The sequence below is a fragment of the Pantherophis guttatus genome, chromosome 5 (genome assembly GCF_059756535.1).
Source record: "Pantherophis guttatus breed Tessera chromosome 5, ASM5975653v1, whole genome shotgun sequence".
Taxonomy (NCBI): Eukaryota; Metazoa; Chordata; class Lepidosauria; order Squamata; family Colubridae; genus Pantherophis; species Pantherophis guttatus.
The window spans coordinates 21214034-21231665 of NC_142067.1; the positions used below are offsets into that span (position 1 = coordinate 21214034).

Below are 17632 nucleotides of genomic sequence, written 5' to 3' on the forward strand. Positions count from 1 at the left end.
GTTTAGTAACCACATGGACCACATTTGATTTTCTGCCCTGTCTTGTCCTCCAAAGGTCATAAATTTTTCATTACCATCTATTTATTTATGTATTTATTGTTTATGTTTATATACCGCCCTTCTCCCGAAGGACTCAGGGCGGTGAACAGCCAACAGATAAAACACAAGAAATACAGAATTTAAAAACAGTATTAAAATCCAATTAAATTAATTTGGCCCACAATTAAAAGCACCCCTGTATTAAGACCCACAATTAAACAATTTAAAAATTAAAACAATTTAAAAGAGTTATGCCAGCCCGGCTTGCTGGAATAAAAACATCTTTAGGGAACGGCGAAAGGTGCGAAGATCCGGGATCCGCCGTATCTCCGGGGGCAGCTCATTCCAGAGGGTAGGTGCCCCCAGAGAGAAGGCTCTCCCCCTAGGGGCCGCCAGTCGGCATTGTTTGACTGACGGCACCCTGAGGAGCCCCTCTCTGTGGGAGCGTACTGGTCGTTGGGAGGCTATTGGTGGCAGAAGGCGGTCTCGTAAATACTACTATTACTATAGTAGTAGTAGTAGTAGTAAGGACTATGTTTTCAGTCTTCAGTTGATTTGGGGTATTATCATTGGGAGTATGATTACATGGATGTTTTAACTATCTTCATATATTCTTTAATGCTGCTGCTTTTCTGTTATTCATGATATAAATGAAAATACTTTCAGTTAAATATCTGTTGATTAACAATTAAATGATCAAAGATCAGTTGTTTACTCTGTTCTTGTTCGGAGAAGAGAGTCCTCTGAGGGGTAATTCTTTCTAATAGTCTTGTGAAAATCATAGTTGAGGAGATTTGTAAATTCTGCTATAATTTCCACTTTCTTGCCAAGTTATCTATTTGGAAGCTTTTAGGTAGTCACATATACCTAAACAGCAGTGCAGGAAGAACTCATCCATTACCCGGTTCACTTAATATATATCAATTCATTTGGTTGAAATCACTTGGAGTTCAGGCTTAAAAGATATTGGGTGATTATAGGACATAATGTTATTTTCATAGTTATTTTCTCTTAAGCCAAACTCGATTGCAGAAAATATGATTTCAGCAACAGAGTAGTCAATGCCTGGAATGCACTACCAGACTCTGTAGTTTCTTTCCCAAACCCCCAAAACTTTAACCTTAAACTGTCTACTGTTGACCTCACCCCATTCCTAAGAGGTCTGTAAGGGGGCGTGCATAAGTGCACCAGCGTGCCTACCGTCCCTGCCCTAATATTCCTTTTTACTTATTCTTTTCATGTATTCAAATTATGTTTATACTTTTACCTGTTATCTTATATATGCTTGACAAATAAACTTATGACTTATGACTAAGCCACGATTAGGTGGGTTCACACAATATTAAGCAACACATCACTGCTTATAAAACACATTAAACCAAAACAAAACCATATTACAGCATAGAGAAAAATATTCATTATCTTAATTTGGAATAGAGAATAGTTGAATCATTAGATCATTTTTTTTCCTCAAAATTCAGCAGATTTGAATGTATTTTCCTCCCTTTGTAGAAAAATCAGAAGATAATGTGCTATCTGTTGAGCTCTATCAAAGTGTACGTGTGTCCCCAAAGCAGTCAGGCAGTGTGAACAATCTTTTGGTTAAAGAGGGCTTAGCATCTTACATAATAGGGTAAGTATGCTTGTTAGCTTGTCATAGCAACTGTACTAGAGTTTGTACAATATTTCAGCGTATTTCTCATATGCAACTTTGAGCTAATTAGGATACATAGTAATTACTGTGGACATGTTTCAGCTTTTTTGGGATTGGTAGTAGGTATATGCCAATATAAATGAAATTGATTTTCTTTTTATAGTAATAACAAAATGATTGTTACACCATATAATGAAAAATGGGATCCTGATATGGAGGATATATTCAAAACAGAGAAATTTTCATTAAAACTCGAGATTGAAGACTTGCCACAGATGGAAGATTTGGTTTTGGAAAGTAATAAAGAATTGCAAGTGCAAATTAATCACATTGTATCTCCTAGCAAGATATTTGTGCATTTTATGTTATCAGAAAAAATTCTAAAAAGGTAAGGGAGCAATTTGGTGCCACAAAATGTATTTTTGATGAAAACACATAAAGACTAAATCATTGTGCCATGTTTACTTCTCTAGAACTGATTAGCTTGATTGACAGGGACTTTAATAGTAAGGAATAACAGTTTGACACCTTTTCACAGATCTTCAAAATTAATTTTTAGAATCATTTTGAAAAATCTAGATTGATGATGTGATTTACTTTTTAAAACTTTAGGTTACAGGAAAAGATGATTGCTACTTACTCTGAAACAGAGAATAAAGCAATTAAGTGGGAAGTTGATATGAATTGTGCTGCTTATATATGTGAACAAAATCAATGGCAAAGAGGCCAGATCATCAGGATTGTTTCTGAAAAAGTTGTAGAGGTAAATAATTTTAAGAAGTTGTCTCAGATGCAAAACAATTCCTTATAAATGGAAGGAATTCATCAGTAAGTATGTTTTGCAACATAGTTTTACCCTGGTCTAATCTTAATTTGTTAACTATTTGTTGAGCAGACAAAAAATAACGTGGCTAATGATCATTATTAACAATTGTTTAAATCTATTAACCATTGAATCAAACCAGCCAAATTCTGGCTTAATATGGCAGGTGAATGAGATACTAGTTTATAGAACAGCTTGATGTTAGAAAATACTATAAATTGTCATAGAACTCTTCAATTTGGCAATAAAATATCTGAAAAATGAAATTAAAATATATACCTAAATGATCAAGTTCAATATGTTTTGCTGCCTTTGGCCTTGGTCTTTTGTAAAAAGTCAACATTAAAAATTAGAAATTAAAAGAAGTCCAAAATAATAATATTCTCTAACATAGATTAATGTGCCATTTTTTAATTAATGTGCTGTTTAATCACATGTTGTTGCAGTATTGAGAATTAAGGTGAGGTTGTACTCACATCTAGTAATAATAATAAAAAGAATGGGTTAATTGACAAAGACAATCAGAATTAGTAAAGAGAAAACTCATCTAATTTTTTGTTTAATGTTTCTTTTGCAGGTATTCCTTATTGATTTAGGCATAATCAAAACATTGGATATTACCTGTCTAAGAGAACTTGAACAGAATCTGAAGACTATCAGACCACTTGCAGTAGAGTGCTCATTAACAAATATAAGGTAATACATCCATTTACTACTTCCTGCAGTAAACTACTACAAGCCCATGTAGATTAAGCCAAACCAAAGCTAAAATAAAAATCTGCTTGCAGAGCAGAATTCTGTATGGTAAGAGATGTATAATTTTACTGTTATACTACCTCAGATAACAATGGCAATTGGGACCAAAATTTCCCTCACCAAGTGGTGCAAACTTAAAGTGTGATGTCACGTGACCATATTCCTTAGCAACAGCAATCCCGCAGTTCCTATTACTGTTGTTAACTGAATCCCACCTGTCATTAGGCGAGCATCTATCCAAATCCAAGCTATTCCTGGCATGATTCCTTCTAATTCTGAGACTTGGTAAGAAAAAGGACTGCCTACTCTTGAAGTCCCCCTAACCACCTATTTTCCCCCATCACTGCCCTTTTGGTTGTCCTGTACAGCAGTATCCTCCGTGGTGGTGGCAACTCTGGAGCTAAAGTAAAGTCTGGGACCTTTAGTATTCTCCACAGCCACTATCCTTGGGCCTCTATTTAGCCACTGCTGCTGTGTGCCTCTCAAATCCTCTGCCATGGCCAGCTAACCCAGAGCCACAGTGTAAAGTCCCAGCTATGCCACCTCAGTTGACCTTCACCCTCTTCTCCCACTTGCTGCTTCCTTGCCTCTGTTTCAGCCCCAGCCCTACCACAACTCAGCCGAGGGCCCAGGGGAGGGGAGGGGCAGTTATTATTAACGAAGGTCTTGGTCCGAGGGAGACCATTGTGCCACAGATTGCCGGATGTGAATCCCTCTTTGTGAGATGGGGTCATGGGGTTCAGATGGGCTTGTTGGCTTGCGTACCTGGCTCCCTGCCACGTGGCAACGGCCCTGTGCGAGCTCCTCGATGTGATAGCCATGGTGGCAGTTGATACACCCACATAACATTGCTCCTGCGCGAGCTGCACTGGCTCCCAGTGGTCTTCCAGGTGCGCTTCAAGGTGTTGGTTACCACCTTTAAAGCGCTCCATGGCATAGGACCTAGTTATCTTCGAGACCGCCTGCTGCTACCAACAACCTCCCATCGACCCATGCGCTCCCACAGAGAGGGCCTCCTCGGGGTGCCATCAGCCAAACAATGTAGGCTGGTGACCCCCAGGGGGAGGGCCTTCTCTGTGGGGGCACCTACCCTATGGAACCAGCTGCCCCCAGAGATAAGGAGAATCCAAGACCTCGGTGCCTTCCGCCGTGCCCTTAAAACTTTCTTTTTTCATCAAGCCGGGCTGGCTTAACATTTTTAAATTTTAAATTTTTAATTGGTTTGTCATTTTAAACTGGGGCCAAATTAATATATATTCTTTTAATTGTTCTTAATGTTTGTAGTATGTTTTTATCTGGCTGTACACCGCCCTGAGTCCCTTGGGAGAAGGTGTGGTATATAAATTTGAAATAAAATAAAATAAAAAAATTAACTGAAGAGTGCCACTATGCAGAGCAGTGAAAAGCTGGGTAGGGGAGTTAGGCAGATGAGGAAGTTGCAACATTCCCAGGTCATAAGTGCAAGCAGGCTGCTAAGTATCTGAATTTTGATGACGTGACTATGGGGAGTGCTGCAACAGTATAACTTCAAGGACCTGGTGTAAGTCCCATTTGTTCAGTACTGGCATAACTTCAGTTGTTAAACAGATTTCCATCTGTATAACAATATTCCCCCTCTGTCCACAACATTTCATTCTAGACCATCCGGTGGGACCGAACAGTGGACGGCAACTGCTTGTGATGTTCTTAAGTCTTATTTAACTGGAGCTGTTGTAAACTTAATAATACAGGTTTGTACTGGCAAATGTTCAATTTTTTAGTGTAGATTTTATTTCAGGGACCGTTACTCAACTGAAAGTATAAGATATTATCATATGATACTAAACATTGTACATTATGCATACAAGATTTAATGGACACCCTTACCGTCAGTTTTCTGTAAATCAAGATTTTAGTATATTTGCTAATTGTTCAGCAAAATCAACATTTAGGCTAATTTTTTAGACCAAGCCATGATGCTCTTTTTAGCTAATGCCTATGATATTTTGGTGGTCTGTAACAAACTATTTAAGATTGGAAAACAATACAGTAAACTTCAGAGTTTTGTAACTATTTAAGATGATTTAAATGAGGGAATTTTGAGCCAGTACCTGCATTTTGCTTTTAATTTTGCCAAGTACTGTCCTCCAAAAAATGAGTGAAATCAGGACAAAGAGATTTACCTAAGTTATTATCAGTATTATTGTTAATATTATTTGCCATATATTTGATTCTCTGTTTATCATATTAAAACATTTGATTTGGTAGCAGCATTTGATTTTGATTTGGTAGCACCTGCAGGATGGGTGGCACGCTGAGAAAGTCTTTCCCGAGGCCTGATAACCCCCCAGTCGTGGCTGGATCCATGCTTCCCTCTCCCGTGCCCTTACACCTGAGAAGTGAATTATCAGCTTAGTGTCAAGCTGGTTGCAAAGCTGGATCTGCCCATCATACTAAGCCAGGTCTGTTCGAGGCAGTGGCTTGTTGGAAAAATTTGATTCCAGCCCCTGAAGCTCCCTAGGACAGTCCTTCTCTCTTATCCCATCCTACCACGTAGGGATGATGTTATGGGGGGAAAGAGGAGGAGGAAGGACTGCACAACACTGCCTTTTGCTGCAAGGCAGAATATAAATCAAATAAGCCAGCCATTGTGGTTTATTGCCATATACAGAACTGTCTCTCTTGTGGGTAATTTTTTGAATCCTGCCTTGGGCAGAGGGTTGGACTAGAAGACCTCCCAAGTTCCCTTCCAGCCTTACAATTCTATAATTCTATTGGGAGAAGCCACCCACAGTTCTAGGAGCAAAAGATAACCTTAGCATTTCAGGTTGCACATTTCTGGTTTAAATCTTACTTGTTGATGAGCGCAAGCATCTTAGAATGAAAATATTTTCTTTTATATATGTTCTCAATTTTTTTTCCAAATCTCATATTTGTGTCCCATTTATAAATCTGCTTTTTAATTAAAACATGTTCTTTAATTGTAAAAGCTTGCGTTTTTACTACTGCTGTTTTGTGTACAGACTAAGTTGCCCCAAATTCCAGAATAAGTACCTAAATTTTGTCACTTTGTGGATGTAGTATGTCTGAAAATTGGATGTTTGCAATATTTGGAAATAGGGTAACTGGCACATTTTCTTTTTCAATGAATAATTGATTTTTACCCCTAAACATTCTTAATTATCCCAGGATACCAACTTGTCACCTTTGCCTGTAACAATATTTTGCAAACATGAACAACACTGTACTGATGTCTCAGAATACATGATTCAAGAAGGCTTAGCACTTAGAAAAAGGTATATATATATTTTAAAGTGAATAGTGGTTATTCATTTTCAAATGTATTTAAAATAGTTGTTTTCTATATAAAATTAATGCTTTAATTTTATCTGTAATTCACTCAATTATAAATCAACAGAAAAATGTGTAGTCTAAGTTCAGAATGGGACAACTCGCTGTGGACAATTTGCCGCGGCCAACTCGCCATGGGCCAACTCGCTGCGGACAATTCAACAATTTAATATAATTATTTAAACTAGTTAAAAAATTATTTTGAGTTTTGGCGTTCACATTTCATTTTGTCCCTCCTTTGGCATCCTTTCCTTAATGAGTTTATTCCACTATTTCTTCAATATTAGTGTAACTTTTGTCCTACAGTGAGTTGTCCCGTGGTGAGTTGGCCATGGCAAGTTGGCTGCAGTGAGTCGGCCATGGTGAGTTAGATACAGGTGCAATATTTAAGGGGAGTATTTGATTTTGTAAAATTTGCTGACATATGTTCTGTTGAATCCTAATAGAACACCTAAAATTGATCCAAATCAATCTTCCTCTGACGAACTACAAAAGAATGTGGACATAAACAAGCTGGTTTCAGAAAAAGAAAGTCCTTCTAAACTAGAAAAGCATTTGGGCCCTTCAGATACTGATAGTAAGCAACAAGAACTGAATATGTCAGTGGCTAAGCCTCTAGTGGTTGAGGCCTATAAACCACCAGCTCTTCCTACCGTGGATTGCTTCAGTGCTGTGGTTAGCTGCGTTTCAGATAATGGGACAATTTATGCGATTCCCACGTCACAAGGTAAAGTAAAAAATACATTTGTACAATTATGATAGGCGTTAACATAATTTCAAAGAAATGTATATAAATGTAATAGGTACTGTTACAGACAATCAAGTCAAAAATGACTCTTCGTGACAACAGAATTCACTGCAGTTTTTTCTACATTTTTCAGGACCTTTCCAGAACCTTCTTTTTAGTTCTGGCTTCTGTGTCAAAGGCAGGACTAGAACTCATGGATTTCCAGTTTCTAATCTAGCACTTTAACCAGTAGGCCAAACTGACTGTCTGTAATTGGAGTAGGGGCATTGAATTTCAGTAACGTGATCAATCATTAGTGATCAGTCATTATATATAACTGTATTTAAAAAAACGTTTGGAGAGATTCTCATACCAAATGTGTAAAGAATATTTATAAGTGACTGACTTCATAGACTATTGTGAGAAGGAATGATTTGCAGACACACAGCCCCTATTTTTCATTTACTTGAGCATAGAAAAATAGTATTTATTCACGTTTCTGTATATACTAACCGAGTTTCTATTGAATTCAATGCAACCTGAATTCACTGATATTTCATAAAGTTCTATATAGAGAGATATATAAATAATATATAATTAATAATTCTTTTAAAATAATTAAAATACAATATAATTAATATAATAACTAATAATAATAACCATCTTGACTGCAATTCTAAAACATTTGGAATGCCCTTTGAACACCATCAGCAATGACAAAATCACCTTTAGTCAGTTGCAGAAGGCATGTCTATTTGGAACAGCTTACATCCTACAACAATATTTCTTAAAGCATCTTCTGCCTATCCCAGATCTTTGGGAAGAACTCAATAGGTGGATAAAAATACCGAATGCAGTTTAAATATCCTGCTGACTGTGCAACCAGGTATAAATAATATATTAAATTTACATACTGCCCAATTCCCAGCAACTCTAGATGTTTACTTTGTTTTTAATAAACAAGAATCAAGATCACAGAAATGACAAAACTGGACAAGAACAAAGAAAAAAACAACCACTACAATCTAAAGATGGATTTGGTTGCCCTTTTCAAAGATTCGGGCCAAAGTACTTGTTTATTTGTACAAGTATTTGTACAAGTATTTGTTACCTGAAATTCTGAACACGCACATGTTCCTTTACCATCCACCTCATATTCATTCGTTCATTCATTCATTCAATTTCTGTAATCGCCCATCTCAATCAATGTCAGAGGCATGAAAATATATTTGTCATAGTAGCTATAAGTTGGTTATGGAAATAAATATTATGACTAGCAGTATCTATATCTGCAGGAAGAGCATGCATTACTGCTGCTCTTCCTGTAGCTCAGCAGTCTCCAACTTTTCTGGCACCAGGGACCAGTTTCAGATAGTTTCGTGATCAGCCTAGATGATGAAGCTTTGCTTTCTTGCTCATCGCTTGTTGGCCCAGTTCATGTGGCTATGGGCCAGTACTGGTCCGTGGCCCAGGAGTTGGTGACCCCTGCTGTAGCACTTGAATTCTTTGCTGGATTCATTGCTCTAGAAAACTAATCTATACATGTATGCATATTATATGTTTTAGCAGTGACATATATGCAGTTATATATTGAATTGTTAAAAGTATTGGAGAAAAGGAACATTGCCAATGATGATCAGCCTGGGAGACCAAAATTGGAAAATATACAACAGTGGCAAAATTGATGATATATATCCATATTAGGAGTTGAGCCGAATTGAAGCAGGAGTGGCTCCCTTTCACACAAGACAGTACACAGCAAGGCAAATTGAGACAGTTGAAATATGGTTTCTGGAAAAAGTTATGAGACAAGTTAGAAATAATAGATGAAAACATTTAAAAAGAAGCTATCAATAACCCTTAGTGATCAGTGTAAAATAGAAATATTTAAATTGCACTTAGTAGCTGGGGACACAAAGGGAAGGGAAGAGATCTATGTATCACTAGAAAGTTTTTCCACAATGCTTTTTATTCATAGTGGGGGGAGGAGGAGGAGGTTGTACCCATTTATATTTTCCCTTTGTATTGCATTGTAGAATAGAATAGAATAGAATAGAATAGAATAGAATAGAATAGAATAGAATAGAATAGAATAGAATAGAATAGAATAGAATTCTTTATTGGCCAAGTGTGATTGAACACACAAGGAATTTGTCCTGGTGCATACGCTCACAGAGTACATAAAAGAAAAGATAAATTCGTCAAGAATCATAAGGTACAACACTTAAATGATAGTCATAGGGAAACAGTCAATATAAATCCTAAGAATACCAGCAACAGGGTTACAATCATACAGTCATAGGTGGGCGGAGATGGGTGATAGGAACAATGGGAAGATTAATAGTAATGCAGATTTAATAACTAGTTTGAGGGAATTATTTGTTTAGCAGAGTGATGGCGTTTGGGAAAAAACTGTTCTTGTGTCTAGTTGTTCTGGTGTGTAGTGTTCTATAGCGTCATTTTGAGGGTAGGAGTTGAAATGTCCAGGATGCGAGGGGTCTGTAAATATTTTCACAGCCCTCTTTTTGACCCGTGCAGTATACAGGTCCTCAATGGCAGGCAGGTTGGTAGCAATTGTTTTTTCTGCAGTTCTAATTATCCTCTGAAGTCTGTGTCTGTCTTGTTGGGTTGCAGAACCAAACCAGACAGTTGTACAGGTGCAGATAACAGACTCAATAAGTCCTCTGTAGAACTGGATCAGCAGCTCCTTGGGCAGTTTGAGCTTTCTGAGTTGGCACAGAAAGAACATTCTTTCTTGTGCTTTTTTTGAGGTTTTTGATGATGGGTGTCCATTTTAGGTCATGAGATATGGTAGAACCTAGAAATTTGAAAGTCTCTACGGTTGATACTGTGTTGTCTAGTATTGTAAGCGGTGATAGTATGGGAGGGTTTTTGCTAAAGTCCACCATTTCTATGGTTTTGACTGTTCAGTTCCAGATTGTTCCGGTCACACCACGAGGTTTAAAAAATACTTTTTATTAAAGCTTTATAACGGACATAAAAACTAACACAAATTAATAAAAAAAGCAGAAAAGAGAGAAAATAAAAAAGACAAAAGTGCAGAAAGAAAGAAGAAACATTCAATTTCCTTTGCAGCAAATATAAGTACAGTTACAAAGTTTTCTCTTACTCTAAAATTACAAAAGAAAGCTCACTCTCTTCTATTATCCAGCCTTTTTTAAAATCAGAAACCCTGAATCATAGATGCATTTTTTTTCCATTTTACACAAAAAGTCTATAATGTGTTTCCAGTCAGCCATAAAAATAGAGACTTTTTTTTCCTCTAAAAAAAGAAGTTAATTCAGCCATCTCTGAAAATTCCACCATCTTTACCAACCATTCTTCCATTGTGGGTATTACTATAATTATCCACTTTTGAGCATATAATCGCAATATATAAAACGGTTCCATGACATTTTTCTAGCTACTTATCCATTTAGCCCTAAAGAAAAATATTTTATTTCAATTGTATTTTAAACTTTAAAATTTTCAGAATTAATGTATGTATTTGTATCCATTTTTTTTTTAGTTTTTTTACATATCCATCAAGCAAGATAAAATATCTCCTCATGTTGTTCATATTTCAAGCATTGTATGCAAAGATAGTATTGCATTATCTTAATAAAAAAAACCAATTAAATTGTTAAGAGAGATAATAACCTTAACACCATTTGCTTGAATTTTTCCTAGAGCAAAAGTTAAAAGAGTTAATGTGTAATATACAAGATAATGTCAAAGGTTTAGGCCTTCTGAAATCCTATAACTGGAAAAGTGGAGAAGCTTGTGTTGTAAGAGCAGCAGATACAATGTGGTACCGAGGTGAAATTAAAGAAGTTGGTGCTGGCATTGTAAGGGTAAGAGTGACGTTTTTAAGAACATTCTGGTTTTCACAACTACTGTTTTTTTTTTCTTGTGTTTTTGTTAAAATGAAGGCAGTATTGTCTATGGAGATTCTCAGTCAGTCCAGGTCATGGTTGTTTCAAAGGTGTTTTTTCAAAAGGCAACTGGACTTCCTTTGTTTTTCCTTGAAGATTTTTCGCTTCTTATACCAGACCACCTATCTCCTGTTTACAACACAGTCCTTTCAGCAGCTCCAAGAAGGTTCCACACATATTTGCACTACTCAGGTGACTGTGAGGGCACAGATAAACCACCAAGTGGCTTCAGCAATTTTCAGAAAGAGTGCTAACGATGAGATGACTGCAAGGAATATAAATCCTTCCAACTTCCACCATTCAGTCAGAACTGAAAAAGCTTATTGGATGAGAGGCAAAACATCTTCAAGGCATAAAAAAGTCTAGTGGCCTGGTGAAGACATTGTTATAAAAGTATAGTCCTTCCTTTGTTATAAAAGTCCTTTGAGTATACTTCCTACTATTTACTGCACAGGTAGTAGATGCTTGAAAAGATGAGATTTCTGCTGTTTTATGTGAGGGATAATATTTGTGAAGTTAGCAATAGGTTCACAAAATGAACACATTCATTTTCAAGAAGCATTCCCTTTTTTTAGTGCCTCTTGCTTCCCATTTATGACAAACACAATGCAGAAAAAATACCAAACGATCTATCATTGCCCCTTGCAGGTTAGTATTTTAGAAACTAATTCAACTAAATAAATCTTTTCTTAACATTATATATGAATCAGTTTGCTGTGTCACATCTACTTTCCAAAACTATATGACAGGAAATAGGTTGTGCAGCCCTTTTGTGCGTTTGTGCATGAGAAAAGTTTTTCGAAAAGAATTACATCATGAAATGTAAATACTGATGTACTTGTTCTTGTGTATTGTTTCTTTTCATAGGTACATTATGTGGACTACGGATATACTGAAAAAATTCCTCCATGCCATCTGTACCCCACTATTTTGTATGCTGAGATACCTCCATTTTCTATACCATGTCATCTGTATAAAACTGTACCAGTGAGTTAAATGCTATGATTCGAACATAATGCATTTCTACAGGACAATGTATGAAAATGTACAAATAATTTACCTGTCTGATACAGTGCACCGGTAATTGTATCAGTATTGTAGTTCATGCCTATCATCAGCAGAATTGGGCATATATTCCTTTTTTCTCTTTCCGCATTGAGAGAAGTTTTGGATACATATTTCACTCTGTAATGATAAAATGCTTTGGGAATTTTAAGGTTTTCCAAGGCTCACTTTCCATAGAAGTAGACTACTAGAAAGTGATAGGCTTTAAATGCATACAAGCTGTATATTAGATGAAAGTGTTCAATGTTAATGAACCCTAGTGGCGTCAGAATGCAGTATTGCAGGTTAAACTCTGCCCATAGCCAGGAGTTTTATCTTAATGGGGCTCAAGGTTGACTCAGCCTTTCATCCTTCCAGGATCTGTAAAATGAGGAGCCAGATTGTTGTGGGCAATATGCTGACATTGTAAACTGCCTAGAGAATGCTGTAAAGCACTATGGGGTGGTATATAAGTGTTATTGCTATTGCTAATATTAACTCTCTAGCACAGGGGTGTCAAACTCAGGACCGCAGGCCAAACAGGACTGCAGGGTGTTTAGATCTGGCCTGTGGAGCAGTCCTGGAAACAGCAAAGGACTGGGCCACAATGCCTCTGCCAACACGGCCCTCCCAAGCTCTGTTTTTGCTGGCAGAGGGTTGCAGGAAGGCGTCACGGATGAAAACGGAGATCAGGAGCCCATTTTCACTGGCAGAGCGCTCGAGTCACCACAGGTGCCCCCGATGAGTGATGTCAAGCTGGCCACGCCCACCCTGGCCACGCTCACCCCTCCCACCCACCCACCCCGAGGTCAAACGCAACCCTGATGCGGCCTTCAATGAAATTGAGTTTGACACCCCTGCATTAGCATGTTCCTAGGCCCAAGCTTATTTCTAAGGCAATGCAGAATACCAGTTTTCATTCTAGTTCCAGCACAAATCGCCTACCTCCTCCATATGCAGATCTTGTTGCTTGTCTCGTCTTGTAAAGCGAAGAAAATTAAATCATCTAAGCTGTCATCTACACTGAGTGAAAGCAACGCACTTGTACATATTTCCCTCCGTATTAAGTGTTTTAATATTCTCTGGGTTATTTAAATTCTATTAAATGACCAGAACACTTTAGTAAGATTGTAAAGTCAAGACCTACCTCCAGGCTTGATTTGCCTGAATGCTCTGGGTGGAACCAGATAATTTTCAATGAAGGAAAAATGAAAGGTGATGCTTTGTGTATAACAGTTCCTACAACACAGAGTACACAAAAATAAGGAAAGGGTGTGATTTTATTGTAAGGAAAAGAGAGACTTGGGTTTATTTGATTGAAAGTAGGAAACGGAAACCAAGAATTCGGTGGAAAAAAATGGGTTTTGATCTGGGAGAAGCAGCATGGAGATTAAGGCACAAGTAGAGATAACAGAAGAAACAAGGAAAAAGTGTGGATGTGTTGGCTATTGGATGACTTATGATTGTGCTAAAGAACAAATGATACGCTGAGGATGTGGAATGAAAAATAATGGTGTGAATGAAGAGGTGTTACTGAAGAAAAAACAATCAAAAGTTTGTATTTAGAGAGTCAGGTTCTACTTCCTTCCTCTTGCTCAGATTCTTGGTAAGCTATTGCTATGTAGTCCCAAAAGGTTTCCTTTTCTATGAAATGTAAGTAGTTGTACCTATAGGAGCTAATTTGTAATAGCATCTGAGACAATGCTTTGAAATTCCAACTGGCTCCAAAGATTGTTTTCCAATATTTGCCTTTTTGAGACATTCTAGCTCCAGGATAACAGCAACTCTCCATTGCCTTTTTCAAGTTTTAGAGAATATACCAGATGTTAATTCCAATTGTTACATAAGGCTTCCATCAACAGAAGCCTTAAGTAACAGTTGGAATTAAAAATATTGCATGGGACCATTTTGGCCAACCCAGTAGCTCATAACATTCTTAATAGTTCTTTACGAGATCACAAAAGGTAGGTCTGTTCACGTGAACATGGCTGATCTTTGTCCTTGAAACATCTTGGTATGTCATGAAAAAAATGCAGTTGTGCTTAACCTCTGCTTTTGGGTGAACTGGAACTTGATCATTTTCTGCTTCATGACAATTCTTTCTCCAGATTAGCTAGTCTTGTGAATGGAGGTTTTGGATCAATGGCTTTTCATAGTTGATTATCGATTGGTGTATTTTTCCTCATGATCATTTAGGTTGGCAACATTTGGCAGCACGACGCAGTTGAATTGCTTAAAGAACTACTTACGAGAAGATCTGTTAAAATACGCATAATGGTATGTCTAAACACTGTATCTTTTATTCATTATTTCAATCAGATGCTATCCTTAGCAAAGGCTTGAGGGGGAGCTAAAAGTAAAAACAAAAACAATTCCCTTAATCAAAAATAAATAAATTTAACAGACAGACAGACAGACAGACAGATAGATAGATAGATAGATAATTTTATTTCTATACCGCCCCTCTCCCGAAGGACTCGAGGCGGTGCACAGCCAAGTAAAAAACACAATACAAATCCCAATTAAATTTAAAAATTATTAAAATTATTACATTTATGGCCAAAATTCGTTAAAAGCCAAAAATTTAAAACTCCGAATTTAAAACTCCTTATGTACTTATAAAATAAGTACAGTACCAGTATTACACAGAAAGAAAATTCACAATTTCTTATTACGCACATATCAAATAACGTCTGTAATAAGGCCTACCCATCCATGATCTAATAATGATTAATAGGGATAATCTGCAATGCTTTACTGAAATCCTATTGGGTGAGGAGGAGGAGATCCCTCTTTCAAAAATAGGCTTCCTGGGTTTCAGATATGATACCAGCCAAAACAGTGGGTGGGAAGTGTAGTCATTACTGTCCAGAAGTCTCTGGTGACTACCAGCCATGCTGCTCCACAAATAACCACATATGAGATTCTGTGAAACTGGACCTTAAGAATCAGATAGGTTTGCTGCTTGTGTATGAGCCTCCATATGCTTAATTCTGTGACAGATTGGCAGTGATATTCACCAGGCTTATGGCCACCATGGACTTGATCAAAGTTATCAAAAGCCTGATTCATAGTTTTGGAGGGCTATGTGTGTCTGCAATGCTAGATCTCATTTTTTACCCCAGGTCATGATCTGGAGTTGAGGGATAGCCCTTAGATGTTGTTATTATACCCTGGTCATAGAGAGATCACTCCCTATTTGCCATGGAGTTCTCTGTAGGAAGGAACAATTTGTTCAATCTGCTCCAAAATGGATCTAGCAGGAAGACTAGGATTCAACACAACCAGAGCATGACTGAATGGCTGTAGATTTAAAGGTCCCCTAGATCTGGAGATCTTCTGTCATTCATTCTGGAAGAGATTGTACTCTCACGGACAGAGTTGGTGGGTAATCTAGGGGTTTTCCAAATAAAAGTTCAAGTCTTTAATCACTTGAAAAGCGTGATAGTTTTAATTCATCACCTGAAACCTGAAGGAAGGAGCAAATCATATTCGTCATAGGGAGCCAAAGTATGGAAAATGTCAGTCAAAAATTTTTGCTTCCAAGGTAACATAAGATAGCATTTTCACATAGACAAGACCAGGAAGGAGTTGACCTTATTTACTGGTAATCGGATTGGAGGGACATTCACTTGAGGAAGAAGAAAAAGTAAAAAGAACATAGCTTCCCATTCTTTTTTCTTGATGAGTTCCACATAATTTAGTACAGAACCACACAGGGCCTTGAAAATGATAACCATTGTAAAGAGCCCTGAGGCAGTCTACATAGTAGAGGTGTCATTCTCTTTTTCCTCCACCACCAACACTGACGGAACGGAAGAACATTGCTCTTCACTCTGATTCTGTGGAGTGGTGCAGAAGTATTGAAAACCTCTGAGCGACTAAAGATGTCCAGGAAGATTGTGTTCCCTGATCCCAGCTTCTCCAGAGGTTGTCTACAAGTGCAACCAATGCAGTTTTTGGAATGCATCCTTGCCTGAAATCGGACTGTCAGGAGTCCGTTTTGCTCTGTGCACATGTAAATATGGAATGTGTATCTTCAACAAAAGTAATTTCTTTTGGGGTTGATGATACATCTTGTCATGTGTGAGCATTATAGCAAGTATCTCAAATTACAACAGGCTTTCAGCGGTAAACACATGCCTGTTTTTAGAGCTGCTTTTAGTAGCAGACGGGATGGTAGTAATGAGAGTAGAATAGAATAGAAATAGAATAGAATAGAATAGAATAGAATAGAATAGAATAGAATAGAATAGAATAGAATAGAATAGAATAGAATTCTTTATTGGCCAAGTGTGATTGGACACACAAGGAATTTGTCTTGGTGCATACGCTCTTGGAGTACATAAAAGAAAAGATACATTAATCAAGAATCATAAGGTACAACACTTAATGATGGTCATAGGGAAACAGTCAATATAAATCTTAAGGATACCAGCAACAAGGTTACAGTCCTACAGTCATAAGTGGGAGGAGATGGGTGATAGGAATGATGAGAAGATTAATAGTAATGCAGACTTAGTAACTAGTTTGACAGTGTTGAGGGAATTATATAATGAGTTTGTTAATCTTTCAACAGGAGCAGTCAAATCCTCCTTGGGGAAAAGTGTCCGTCAAACTCTGGTTTTCGGGGATGTCACTATCTTATTTCATGGCATTCCATAAACATTGTATTACCGAAGACGATGGTGATTCTATGCCAACATGGGTATTGGAGGTTTTTTTCCTCTTTTCAATCATTAACAGTTTAACTCGAATATTTCATGCTGAAACAAGTTTCTTGTCCAGAGATTGTACTATCAAGCATAGTGCTGGTTGTGATATTGTAGTCTTTGGGTCTTTAGTTAGAAGTTGGGTCAGTATTGAAAATCTTTTAGACGAGAAAAACTTTTATAAGTAATAAAAACAATGTTTATCACTGAGATACAAAAAACACTGATTTAAACTCTTACTGTAGTAAGAGAGTTACCACAACTACTTCCTCTTATATCAGTTCTAAACAGCATTCCTAGATGTAATCTGGAGCTCAAATTGCAGAACTAGTGCATAGACACCACCCCCCCCCCCCCCCCCGTATAGCATTTATTCTTTCTGGACAAGAATTTTGGAGTTTCTAGACAAATTCTTGGCAAAGAATTTGGAAACAAAAAGATAAAAATGTTTGCTATCATCAGTTTTGTTCTGGGACTGAGTTGCAAATTGAGGAACAATCTGTAAGACAGACCATAGCAATTTCAAGAATCTTATGCTGTTACATTGAATCAGTGATTGTGCCCCATCAAATTCAATGTAATTCCTCTTTTGTGCTTTTGCTATGCACTGTC

The 17632-nt window shown here is 37.3% G+C and overlaps 1 protein-coding gene across 3 annotated transcripts in view; it reads left to right on the forward strand.

Annotated features, from left to right (window-relative positions):
- RNF17 (ring finger protein 17) overlaps positions 1–17632 on the forward strand; it is a 54319-nt gene that overhangs the window by 25762 nt on the left and 10925 nt on the right. For all 3 annotated transcript variants that reach the window (XM_034409804.3, XM_060686226.2, XM_060686228.2), the window contains 11 exons: positions 1552–1672; positions 1857–2081; positions 2306–2456; positions 3094–3212; positions 4912–5002; positions 6441–6547; positions 7049–7329; positions 11020–11183; positions 12132–12251; positions 14505–14585; positions 16888–17016. In XM_034409804.3, coding sequence (XP_034265695.2) covers positions 1552–1672; positions 1857–2081; positions 2306–2456; positions 3094–3212; positions 4912–5002; positions 6441–6547; positions 7049–7329; positions 11020–11183; positions 12132–12251; positions 14505–14585; positions 16888–17016 — 1589 coding nt within the window. The remainder of the gene's footprint in view (positions 1–1551; positions 1673–1856; positions 2082–2305; positions 2457–3093; positions 3213–4911; positions 5003–6440; positions 6548–7048; positions 7330–11019; positions 11184–12131; positions 12252–14504; positions 14586–16887; positions 17017–17632) is intronic.